We start from the raw sequence: 13,958 nt of genomic DNA, 5'->3' as shown, positions 1-13,958 counted from the left end.
ATAGCTCCCATACAAGGCCCACTTCCGAAATTCACTTAAACGCGCATTTTTCAATGATAAATAAAGATATCGAGATAAAATTCGACATAAATATGTTTTGTGTATATACGAAATTTTTTCCGAATCCGTCCACAATTGGTCATAGCTCCCATATACGGTCCAGTTCCGAAAATCACTTAAACACTCATATTTCATTAACTAATGAAGCTATCGAGGTAAAATTCCACATGTATATGTTTTGTCTACATACAAATCACTCCACGAAATTTTTTCCGAATCGGTCCATAATTGGTCATAGCTCCCATATTAGGTCCACTTTCGAAAATCACTTAAGCGCGCGTATTTCAATGACTAATGAAGATATCGGGGTAAAATTCGACGTGAATATGTTTTGTGTATATATAAATCATTATGTTTTTCGCGGATCGGTCCATAATTGGTCACAACTCCCAATAAGGATCATTTCCGAAAAAAACTTAAGTGCACAATTTCATTGACAATAAAAGTTATCGGGATAAAATTCAACTTGAATATGTTTTGTGTATATACAAATCATTATACGCAATTTTCCGGATCGGTCCATAAATAGTCATAGCTCCCATATAAGGTTCACTTTTGAAAATCACTTAATACCATATAATTCATTATTAATTGATTATATCTGGATAAAATTCGACATGAACATATTCTGTGTATAGATAAATCACATTGATCCGTTATAGATCGTAGCTCCCATATAAGGCCAACAACATCGTTTAAAAAAACCATATCCGAAAATCACTCAAAATAAATTTTTTCGACCTCATCAAAATAAGTTTCATATATGCATAGAGAAACTACTAAATGATAGTACCCTCACCACGAAAACAAAACATATGCCGAGTTATCTAAAAACTAGATAGTTAAATGGGTTTTAATAAAAAATAGCTTGCTGGTAGAGGGCATTTAAGATTCGGCACAGCACTCTTGTTTTTGTTAAATTTTATGAGGATTGGCCCATAATTGACCCTATCACCCAATATACAATTCCACTAAGTTTTTGGGCTTACAATGATTAAGCATAGAATCATTAAATTGTTCCACTTCTCTTACCACAGTTTATTTACAGTTGTTGGTCAAATAACTACGGACAAGAAAAAAAAACTTAAGTTTACTTCAAAAATTATATTTTATATCTGAAAAAACTTTTGAATTCTACTTCCAGCAATCAAAATATAGAGTTTAACAATAAGTTTAAGCAAAAGTTACAACAAATCCCAATTGACCATCAACTGTAGTTTAACTTAGAAAAAAACTGCAGTTCAAATCAAAAGTAAAATCGATTACAATTGATTTCTAACCTTGGCATAAAAAGAGAACTTTGCTGGTAAAATTTATTTTTTTTACATTTACTTTTTGATTTATATAAATTTATGTTTGTGGCATTCATATATGGAGAAGAATGTTCTAACTCAAAATTTTATTTAAAGAAATAAAACAATTTAAGTTATATTGATGTAAAATTGAGCTTAAAGAAAAAATAACACAAATTTTGAATTAATGCAAAACTGATTAACATTACATATATAATTTGATTAACCTTATCGCTATTGCTATTTTATAGGAACTTAGTATCATACATATTCTTCCATTGTGCCTTAGAATTAGAAAAATATATAAAAATAATACAATAAATTTCTATTGTATATGTATGTCCAAACCATATGTTACCACGAAGGTTTTTTTCAGTTTTCAAAATTAACACATAAACATATTTTACATAATTAAATTTATTTTATGCAAATTGTGGCTTCTGAGGTCAACCGCAAACATGTACCAAATAAAATAATGATGCTCTTGTTTTGCGAAAATTTTTAGTTAAAAACTTTTGTTTGTATTATCTATATTCTGGTTAACTCATAATTTATGGCATATTAAATATTAAAATAGTTTTTATACCCTCCACCACCATCAGTGGTGATAGAGGGTATATATAACTTTGTCATTCCGTGTGTAACACCAAGAAATATTCATCTGAGACCCAACAAAGTATATATATTCTGGGTCCTTATCAAATTCTGAGTCGATTTAGCTATGTCCGTCTGTCCGTCTGTCTGTCTGTCTGCCTAAAACACGCTCACGTTAAAACGAAGCAAAGGAAGTAAACCAAATTCACCGAAAATATTCGTTGTTGTCCTAAGCAGTTTGGTATTGAAAATGAGCAAAATCGGTTCACATCGGGAAGAGTTATGAATCAAAATTTAAAACAACCTCGAAAAAAATAACCATTTTTTACACATTCTGATGTAATTTTCTCGAAAACCATGCAAGATAAATTCATGAAAATCACCATACATAAGTTTCTATATGAGAGCTTGATTCCTGCTGAAAATTTCCAGAATCGGTCCACAATTTCATATACCTCCCATACAAAAGTACATATTCCCAGAAAATGGGTTTTTTGTTAATAACTTCCGTCACAATGTCGATATCTTCACAAAATTTTACATACTAAAATTTTGTGTCAATAGAATTCATTCAAAGAAAATATTTTCTGGATTGGTCCATAATTGGACATAGCTCCCATACAAGGTCCCCTCCCGAAAATCACTTAAACGCGAATAACTCATTACTAAAGTAAGATATCCATATAAAATTTGGTACAAGTATTGCTTATATGCACAGAAATATTATTAAGAAATTTTTTTCCGATCGGTCCATAACTGGTCATGGCTCCCATACAAGGTCCCCTCCCGAAAATCACTTAAACGCACATAACTCATTACTAAATTAAGATATCCATATAAGCTTTGTCACAAGTATTGCTCATATACAAAGAAATATTACTTTGAAATTTTTCTCCGATCGGTCCATAATTGGTCATAGCTCCCATACAAGGTCCCCTCCCGAAAATCACTTAAAACCACATAACTCATTAGTAAATGAAGATATCCATATAAAATTTGGTACAAGTATTACTCATATGCACAGAAATATTACTGCGAAAATCACTTAAACGCGAATAACTCATTACTAAAGTAAGATATCCATATAAAATTTGGTACAAGTATTGCTTATATGCACAGAAATATTATTAAGAAATTTTTTTCCGATCGGTCCATAACTGGTCATGGCTCCCATACAAGGTCCCCTCCCGAAAATCACTTAAACGCACATAACTCATTACTAAATTAAGATATCCATATAAGCTTTGTCACAAGTATTGCTCATATACAAAGAAATATTACTTTGAAATTTTTCTCCGATCGGTCCATAATTGGTCATAGCTCCCATACAAGGTCCCCTCCCGAAAATCACTTAAAACCACATAACTCATTAGTAAATGAAGATATCCATATAAAATTTGGTACAAGTATTACTCATATGCACAGAAATATTACTGCGAAAATCACTTAAACGCGAATAACTCATTACTAAAGTAAGATATCCATATAAAATTTGGTACAAGTATTGCTTATATGCACAGAAATATTATTAAGAAATTTTTTTCCGATCGGTCCATAACTGGTCATGGCTCCCATACAAGGTCCCCTCCCGAAAATCACTTAAACGCACATAACTCATTACTAAATTAAGATATCCATATAAGCTTTCTCACAAGTATTGCTCATATACAAAGAAATATTACTTTGAAATTTTTCTCCGATCGGTCCATAATTGGTCATAGCTCCCATACAAGGTCCCCTCCCGAAAATCACTTAAACGCACATAACTCATTACAAAATTAGGATATCAATATAAAATTTGGTACAAGTATTGCTTATATGCACAAAAATACTACTGTGAAAATTTTTTCCGATCGGTCCAAAATTGGCCAAAGCTCACATACAAGGTCCTCTCCCGAAAATCACTTAAAACCACATAACTCATTAGTTAATGAAGTTATCCATATAAAATTTGGTACAATTATTGCTTATGTGCACAAAAATATTACTGTGAAATTGTTTTCCTATCGGTCCATAATTGATCATAGCTCCCATACAAGGTCCCTTTCAGAAAAACACTTAAAGGCACATAGCTCATTGCCTAATAGTGGTACCCATTAAATATTTGGCATAAATACTATTTTTGTACACATAAATGTTATTTCAAAATTTTTTCACGATCGGTCCATCCTTGGTCATAGCTCTCACACAAGTTTCCCTCCCGAAAATCACTTAAACGCACATAACTCATTACCAAATATTGGTATCCATACATTTAGCAAAAATATTGATCTTATATACATAAATTTGGTCATGGCTCTCATACTAGGTCCCCTCCAGAAAATCACTTAAATGCACAATATTCATTACCAAATAATGATATAGATACAGAATTTTGAAATGTTGTCTTTGTATACATAATTGGTCATAGCTCCCATACAAGGTCCTTTTACGAAAATCTCTTAAACGCACATTACTCATTACCAAATAAAGCTATTGATACAAAATTTGGAACAAATACTAGTTTTGTATACAAAAATTCTATTTCAAGATTTTTTCACGATCGGTTCATAACATGGGTGCGATCGGTCCCATACAAGTTTCCCTTCAGAAAATCACATAAACACTCCTAACTTATTACAAAATTACGATATAGATACAAAATTTGACTGAAATATAGCTCTTATGTACAGAAATTTTGCTTAAAGAATTTTTTACGTTCGGTCTATAATTGGTCATATCTCCAATACTAGGTCCTGCCTTTAAAAGCGCTTTAACCGTATTTAACTAGTTGCAATATCAATTTGTGTAGAACAAAATTATATATATGTATTTTAAAAATCCTTAAATCTTTCACACACACGCATACATGCAAATTACTAAATATCGCTAAGCGCTATTAAGATATAAAGAAAATTAGCTTTTGTAATGTTTAATAAATCTTGGAATTGTAATAGATTTAAGCTGTTTAAATTTGGGATTTTTTCTATTTAAGACATGAGAAAACTTATTTCTACAAATATTTGATCAATTAGAAAAGTATTAATATAAAAGTAGCTGGTGGAGGGTATTTAAGATTCGGCTCAGCCGAATATAGCACTCTAACTTGTTAATATAAACATATGTGTGTATTTACCAACAAACAAGTAAACACTCGGAAGAAAAAATGTATTAGGGATTTGGATTTGGAGCAGAACATAATTGGGGATTATTAGTTTTTAGGTAAGTTTAATAACTACTATTTATGTGTATTTGGCTAATAACAAAGTAAGTATTTTTTCAAAGTTGAATGTAATTAAAATATGATCCAAAAACGAACAATAGATATCCCTATCCAACAGTAAACATGTTCGTTTATATGTATCCACATATCGAGGAAATAATCCTAATAGGAGAAAATACACCTAGGCTACTATCGAGCCAGTTATGCGCTCCTTTCTTTGGAAAATATTTGTTGAGAAAGAGGGGAGTTAGGAAAGGAAATTCGACATGAAAGAAAGCAGACAGTATAACTGCCGAAGAGTAGATACGTATAGTACTGAATTTAAGAACGCGTTAAGTCGTTTCAATTAAACATTCGAGTTATCAGATTGATCACTAATGTAGGTCTACCCAAGAGTCTGGGTTTGAGCCGCATCTAAGGCAGGTCAAAAAAGATGGGATACCTCATCTCATCCTCGTTTTGACAACTTCTAAAGTAGTCATTAAACGGAAGACCAATGCGTCTAGCATGGTTATCAAATTTGCAGTGGCCAGTGACAATCGACTGTAGCTTACTTAGTTGCAGTCTATGAAGACCAAGTAGGTAGTTAGTCCGGCAGTCATGGACAAGTCTAGATGTGGTAATAGCAGCTTGACTATCAGTATAAATTCAGATATCTCTGTTGGATATCCAATAGTACCTTAGCCAATTCGACATCGTCTTTATCGCTTATCTGATATCTCTGTTGGATATCCGATAGTACCTTAGCCAATTCAACGTCCTCTTTATCGCTGATACTTCAGCTTAAAGGATAATGTGGTCATCATTGAGTCTGAAGGAGATTCTAATTCCAAAATCATCAATGAACAACAACGGCTTGATGACAGCCCCAAATATCCAATGAACACTTCTGGGGTTAATACCCAAGCATGTACCAATGGACTTCCTAATGACTTTAGATGTTCTAGAGAATATATTAGATATTCGCCCCGATGGACAGAGGAACCTCACCGCTGTGAACTTTACCCACAACCGAAGGCTTGGTGGGCAGTTTAGGTTTACAGATAGCAAACATGGACCAGCAACTTGTGGTTGTTGTTATTTTTGTTGCTCCAGAAGCTTATAAAGTAGTCCAGCCTGGAGCTACTAAACTGCCGTCCCACTGGGTGCAAACAGACCAAACAGACGCTTGATGGATTTCGGGACTTGCACACTGAAGTGCGGGAATCCAACGTGATTCAACCACCCAAAATGGGAAACAGCCGTCTGTCAGGTGGGAGGGGTAGTTCTTAGTTTCAGATCTTTGTGATTCTATCCACAGTTGCATTATTCCATGAAGCGTTATGGTGTAACACATTAAGATTCTAAGATGATCTAGCTATGTCCATCCGTCTATTCGTCTGTCCATCTGTCTGTTGTTGGCACAATTGTTGTAACAATAACAAAATAATTGGTTTATAAAGATATCTAAGTCCACATCTAGTCCCAGTGTTATATTCCTCATAGCCGAATGTAACACTCTTAATTGTTTGACTCTGCTCTAATTGCATCCAATTGTTTTGCGTTCGTCAGGTGAACTACTTCGAGCTCCCTTTCCTTTAAAGCTATTATATTCGTCAGTTCACTTAAAGTTATGAACCGTTCGGAGGCGTTTAAAGTGAGACAGATAGATGTACTTTGAAGAATCATCTCCGAGTTTTATAGGGAGTATGAATATATGTATGTACATACGCATATATGTAGTGAGAAAATTATTGTATACACATGAACATATGTATGTACTTTCTATTTAAATCATACTTTATCTGCTTAAAGAAAATAAGTATATATCACCCCTTCAATAAGTCAATAAACTTGAAATTTCATGTAAATTTCTTAATAAATACATTCAGGAGAACTAAGCTCATATTAGTTTTATGTAAATATCTAGAGATAATAAACTTTCTAGATTATTTTTTCCATTTCCAGAATTTACACTTACATAATTACGTATGTATTTCCTTTTAGTCTGTAGTCAATGAATTACTACCGAACAATTTTTAATTTTGTTTCATCTTTTCTTTTTCATTTTCTCTTCTACATATATTTCATACATCAATAATTGCAAAATGTTAATTTCTTAAAATACACTGAGAAAAATTTCTCTATATGAGAATTAAGGGATTTAGAATTTTAACAAGTTAGAGTGCTATATTCAGCTATGCCGAATATTAAGTACCCTCCACCATCAAGCTACTTTTTATTAAAACTCATTTAACTGTCTAGTTTTTAGATAACTCGGCATAAGTTTTGTTTCCGTAATGAAGGCACTATCACTTAGTAATTTCTTTATGCATATAAAGGACAACAATGAATATTTTTGGAGAATTTGGTTTATTTCTCTTGTTTAGTTTTAACGTGAGCGTGTTTTAGGCAGACAGACAGAGAGACAGACAGACAGACAGACAGACAGACAGACAGACAGACAGACGGACAGACAGAACGAACGAACGAACGGACAGACAGACATAGCTAAATAGATTCAGAATGTGATAAGAACCCGAAATATACATATTTTGTTGGGACTCAGATGAATATTTCTTGGTGTTACACACGGAATGACAAGCTTATATATACCCTCTATCACCACTGATGATGGTGGAGGGTATTAAGATAAGTTATTGCAAAATCAAATGATCTTAGTTTATAACACCAAGTTTATTTATACTAAGAAATTCTTCTGAGTGTAGTTTTTCTAAAGAGTAGGATATTACTAAAAAGAAAGTGCTAAAAGAATGCATGTGTTTAAAATACTTAATAACCAACTAATGATAAACTAAAATCTATCATCATTAACCAAACTACAAACCCTTGCCATTAAATACAAGTGCAATATGGATTATTAGAAGTATTCATATATTCGTAAAAGTAGAACGAATTGAATGTAGTAAGAAGAGTATCTGGATTGATTGAGTTTTACAGGTTAGAAAATTCCAGGTCATAGAAGTAGAAAACACTTATTTAGTGAGAAACTTAAATAGAATATTAATAGAATTTTATAATCAATAATTGAATATGTGTTTAATATACATGTACAGTTGGAAATTTTCACCAGCCAGAACTTAATTAGAAGATTGTTAACAGTATTAATGGTCCTATCATTCACGAGGAAATCTATATCCCATTTCAATACAATTAACATGTTTTTATGAAATTTTATATTTAAATCCAACCTCAGATAATTTTACACTTACACAAATGCGTTTTAACTTCCAAACAGGTTGAATTTTTATAAAACGTCTAGTACACAAATGAGTGCATAAATCAAAACTGTGACAGTATAATACATACATACATATGTACATAAGTGTTAATTTTTCAACATCAATTTAAAATATTTTTTTGCATTTACATACAGGAAATGAAAAAAGAACCTATTAAGTTCCACTAGAAATTAGTCAAAATGATTTCCGCTTAAAATGAGGTTATTTATATTTGCACACATTACACACACACGCGTTTTTTTCTTATTTCCGTTTTATAAATGTAACATGATATGTTTTACTCAAGTACATATTTTCAAATTAAACACATTTTAAACGGTATTTAACCTCAATGGAGATATTTACAATTTTAAATTAATGCGAGTAATATGAGTTTTTGTAAATATTTGTTTGGTTTGGGGATTTAACAGTAAGGGTTAGGTGTGAAAATAATTTTATATGAATTTTGATGCACTACTAAGTGGATTTATTTATAAAACTTAACATCAAAGTAATGGAAGTAGATTTATTTTGTTAGTATGGGCTGAACATATCGAAAGTGGGTTGATGTTATATATCAATATAGTAAAATCCTATCAATATCAACTTTTGTCCATAGCTTTATGGAAAAAGTGGATGGAAGTTAGACCTCTGGCCAGGAGACCCTAAAGCTTCTAAAGAATACACACTTTGCCGGTTGTATATCTCTTTAAGAGAGTCAACTCACTTTATTAAACATACAGTCTTTTCTGATCCTACATCTCCATTTAATGGACCAATTGTGTTGTGAAATTTATCCCCAAAGGTGGTAAAACATCCCACACTAAAGCTAAAAACCAATTAGATAATCGATATCTATATAAGAGCATCGATTGACAAATCCATTATCTCGTCTTCTCAACATGAGTACACTTAAGGCAAATCCGTTGAGACGGTTATGAGATCTTCTACGGGAGAACAACTCTCATCAAGACAATTCCAATATCTCATCTCTTCGGATTCTCAAGTATTCCTCCTTCCGTTTAATAATAGCTTCCGTATATACAGATGCATTCAAAACAACGAGAGAAGTTGAACTTGAAGCTGCTATTAACTCCCTGCTTGGTGTTTTCTCTATATCACAACTTATCCATAAATGCCGGACGTCTCTAAACTAAACTCTTATATGGGTCAAAGGGCATTGAATTATACATAACAATAATATTGCTGAAACTTTGTCAAGAGCTGGAACTATACTGACTGAGCTGGAACTATACTGAGTGAGCTGGATATGGATCAGTTCTGTTGGTTTCCACTACCTGCCATAAAGAAAGACATATTCATGAAATCAGCCTAGAACGCTGTGTTCCCATATGGATCCTCGTATCGTATTAGTCTTCAGTTATGTAATCTAGTATCGATTACAACTGGCAATCACGCTAGGCGTATTGGTTTACTGAATAATGAATGATATCTACAGAAGTTTTCAAAATGATGATGAAAAGAAGAATGTAGTCCATCTTTTCTTTCACTGTCCAGCTTTGGAAGCGGCTCGATTTTGAACCTTAGGATAAACCTATTTTAATCAAATCTTCAATTAGAATAACAATCTACATACTTGAACTTGTCTAAATGGGTGTGAAATTCAAATTCATACTAGGCTGGACTTAAGTGCGTCTCTATATTAAGACATTAATCACTTCATTTCTCATCTGTCTCTCTTCCTTTTCTCTATTCTTACCCCCATCTCCCCGCCGGGGCGGGGTGTTATTGCAATTATCCAGGAAAAGAGGTGCTTTCAATACCTCTAGTCTGTCGGGCCTAAAAACTGGTGATGATCAAATGTATCCTCAGCCTTTCCTTGGAATGATTTGACATGGGGTCCAACCAGAACGCCAGATAATCTGGTACTGCGGGTGGCCAGTTGCCCGCAAGACTTTGTCCTGGATGGTCAGTTGGTTGAGATACTATCGGGTTCCACTTAGTGAATGTGGTTTATACCCAAATTCGAGTTGGTTTTATTTGATTCAGGATGAAGTAATGGCTTTTCAGTATAAGTTTTTGTTATCTTTTCTAGGAGCGGTACACAGAGGGTATGAGGGATGAGCTGATAACATAGAGATAGAGAGTGGGAATGATGTTTTACTCTTGGATATTTGATATATCTGAAGGAAGAGACGGAAGTTTTGGAAGAAATGGAAGTGTTGAAGAAGGTGTATGGAAAGATAAGGTTGGAGAGATGGGAAGAAGATGGTTTGATGTTGGTTATTTACTTAAGTACGATGATGCTTTATTAATCTTTGTTTTATCGGCAATTTTTTTGCGTGTCTGGAGTTTACTCTAATCATGCTCAGCACAAAGCAGTAGGTTCTAATGGCCATTGAAATAAGTTTTGCCAAGTTGTTATGGAGTCCGTGATTCGGTCTACCAATTTTTCCCTATGTGCTGTTGCTGGCTCATCAGAGCAGTGGTATGGGTCATTAGATGATGGGGATTACATTTAAATAATTCAATATTTCTAGACATCAAATGGGTGGTACTTTCTGGTGTGAAAAACCAGAAGAGGGATTGATTTCACGGGACTACTATGGCAAGAGATTTAATAGTTCGAGTACTTGAGCAAAGTGCTTGTGCATGGACCGGCAGATTCATGTACAAAAATTGCCACCTGACGTTCCTTCATTGAAAGCACTCAGAGGCAAGGTCCAACGTTCTAGGTCCAACCAGTGGATGAAAAAGACCACCAGGCCGGCAAGGTCTATTCCTTTTTTCTTACAGATTCTTTACAAACCCATCAATTTGGACCCTTGTAATGCTGTACTGGGTTATAAGACATGCATCTACCTGTCAAACTTAACCTTTCGATAGTGTAAACTTCAGCCTAAAATACAATACAGACACTAAACAATCATATGAATAGTCTAAGCTTATCGGAGAAAATTTTCGTCCTAGTCTGGTGTCTGAAGGTTATTTAAAGGCAAATTAAAATCCGTGTATAAAAATTATGTCCCATCACCATAATTTATTTATGTATTAAAAAAATTTAATATTTACATTACATATACCTAATGTCAAACATTCTTCAGTTTTGCCTTTAAAATTCTCATTTTCGAATAAATGATATCCCAGTCCACATAGGCACCAATCAAATGACGTTTATTCTCCGCGGAATCCGTATAAGCGGTACGACCATGCAGCATACGTCTATTATTAAAAACAAATACCTCACCAGGGCTCGTTTTAAGCTCCACAGTGGAAGCGTAAGCGATTTGTAAAAATTTATCATAAGCTTCATACCACAAATCGACTACTTCTAAAGGTACCGTAAAGTGACTATCACGTTTGGTGGTATTGTGATTGATGCGATGATAACGACCATCGGTGTCCAAACTAAAAAACATAACTTAATTATTTATAAAAAATGTAATGATAATAATTGAATAAGAAATTACTTTATTACTGGTTCCCTCCATATGTTATGAAATTCCATTCCACTGTCCTTTCCTATATCATACCAGTCCACCGGAGTTTTCAATAGGATTTCAAAATATTTAGGATAATTTTGTTTTAATTGTTCAGCCACATAAAAACCGTCTGTTAGAAGATTTGCTCCACCTTGGGATTTAGATTGTACTAGACAATGTAGAATATTAATGCCTGCAATATATTCATAATAGGGCATGTCTATGTGTAACGGTAAAGGCGTCATCAGATAAGCATAGTTGCGAGCATTTTCTTTGGATTTCACTTCAAATTCTTCACTGTAAAAGAACAATTTCAGGAATTTTAATATTAATGTTAAAATAATTATATTTCCAATTGTATTTCTCAAAGTTTTTAATTCATTTACAAATTTTCTTATTATTTTATAAAGTTTCCGAATTACAAATGGAAATGATATAGACTAGAGAAATTATTGTATCTACCCATAAGTGGTCCTTTTAATAAATCCAATACGATCAGCCAACTGTCTCGAAACGGTTTTATCATGTGGAGCATCTTTGATAATTGTAACACCATACACAGCCAGAGATTTCAGCCAGTTGTAAAGATCTGTTAAAAAAGTTTCAAAAAGTTTGTTAACACGACCTTAAACTAAATTTCCGAACAAAATTAAATCAAATAAAATTTTCTTTTACTTAAAATTCATATCATTTTATACGTATTTGAAAACTTTCTTAAACTTTTCATATTTTTTGCCAAACTTTCGTAAACTGCAAACTATAAAATAAATATTTTACAACCCTTACACTTTGTACAACTACACCCCCCAAAAAATGGCAATAAAAATCACTTCAAATAACATTAATATTAACACCACCTTGACCTTACCCAAATCATTTGCAATAATCTTTTGAAAATCATAAATTCTCAATATTTCATTGTAGTCTTGTTTGCCCCATATTACTTCCTTCGGCTTATAAACTTCTTCAGTGTATTTTTTGCGCTGCTCTGGACTAAAATCGCGTTGCTTTAACCATTTTAAATCGTATTTTGATTTATGGGCATCTTGCCAATCTATGATTATTGCATTTTCGCTGCTGTCGACTGTTACTTGTGCAGCACGTATGGCCGTTTCATTGCTGCAACGTTCCCAATTGATTTTACGACTTTTGGTCGTGTCATGAAAGCACTCACTGCATTGGCAATTATCGCGTAACCAGACTGTGGGAAATTTCATTTTACGTCTATCGTCAGCCCGTCCTTCATCTTCTCTCACTATTATCAATTTACCATCATTTATCAGTTGTGTACTAAGCCAACGTTTAAGGACAATATTCGCTCTAGCAATGCAAGTGCTTTTAGAGTTGGTTCTTAAAATGCCGCTGAATATTTGTTGCTTTGCCAGTACATAATTGAAATTTGTTATGAATCTACTATAGCGACTGCTGTACATGATATTAAATTGTTTTTTGGTCAACGGCTACTAAATGTATAAACAACCGCAACAGTTCGAGTGCCTTGTATTGTATGTAAAGTGTTTAAGTGCTAAATTAAATATCAGCAATTGTTCTTTCACCAAACAAATGGACAATAAACCGAAAACAGCTGATCTACTGATAAGAGACTTTGTTGTTGGTAAATTGAGTGCGTAAGAGTTTATAAGATTATTTGCTGCAAATAGTTGATAATACTATATATATACAATTTGTATTAATTTTAATTACACGTTGATAATTTGTACACTCAAAAATTAAGATAGTATTTCTAGACATATACATAGACTAGACATAGACTAGACGTAGACTAGACATAGACTAGACATAGACTAGACATAGACTAGACATAGACTAGACATAGACTAGACATAGACTAGACATAGACATAGACATAGACTAGACATAGACTAGACATAGACTAGACATAGACATAGACATAGACATAGACATAGACATAGACTAGACTAGACATAGACTAGACTAGACTAGACATAGACTAGACATAGACTAGACATAGACTAGACATAGACTAGACATAGACTAGACATAGACTAGACATAGACTAGACATAGACTAGACATAGACTAGACATAGACTAGACATAGACTAGACATAGACTAGACATAGACTAGACATAGACTAGACATAGACTAGACATAGACTAGACATA

The 13,958-nt window shown here is 33.2% G+C and overlaps 1 protein-coding gene across 1 annotated transcript; it reads right to left on the bottom strand.

Annotated features, from left to right (window-relative positions):
• Positions 1 to 11,390: 11,390 nt before the first annotated feature.
• Positions 11,391 to 13,305, bottom strand: LOC119612601 (gamma-butyrobetaine dioxygenase). Its single transcript, XM_037968410.1, has 4 exons — positions 12,681 to 13,305; positions 12,275 to 12,401; positions 11,801 to 12,109; positions 11,391 to 11,738 (listed from the first exon to the last, which is right to left on the bottom strand). Exons 1-4 carry the CDS (start codon positions 13,243 to 13,245, stop codon positions 11,420 to 11,422), a joined length of 1,320 nt encoding a protein of 439 aa, XP_037824338.1. The 5' UTR covers positions 13,246 to 13,305; the 3' UTR covers positions 11,391 to 11,419.
• Between the last annotated feature and the right edge of the window lie 653 nt (positions 13,306 to 13,958).

Source organism: Lucilia sericata, unplaced genomic scaffold (genome assembly GCF_015586225.1).
Source record: "Lucilia sericata isolate MDLA Ls3-8-SP2 unplaced genomic scaffold, ASM1558622v1 Contig001754F_arrow, whole genome shotgun sequence".
In the NCBI taxonomy this organism is placed as follows: domain Eukaryota; kingdom Metazoa; phylum Arthropoda; class Insecta; order Diptera; family Calliphoridae; genus Lucilia; species Lucilia sericata.
The sequence above is the reverse complement of the archived record's forward strand: the minus strand, read 5'-3'. Positions and strand labels throughout refer to the sequence as shown.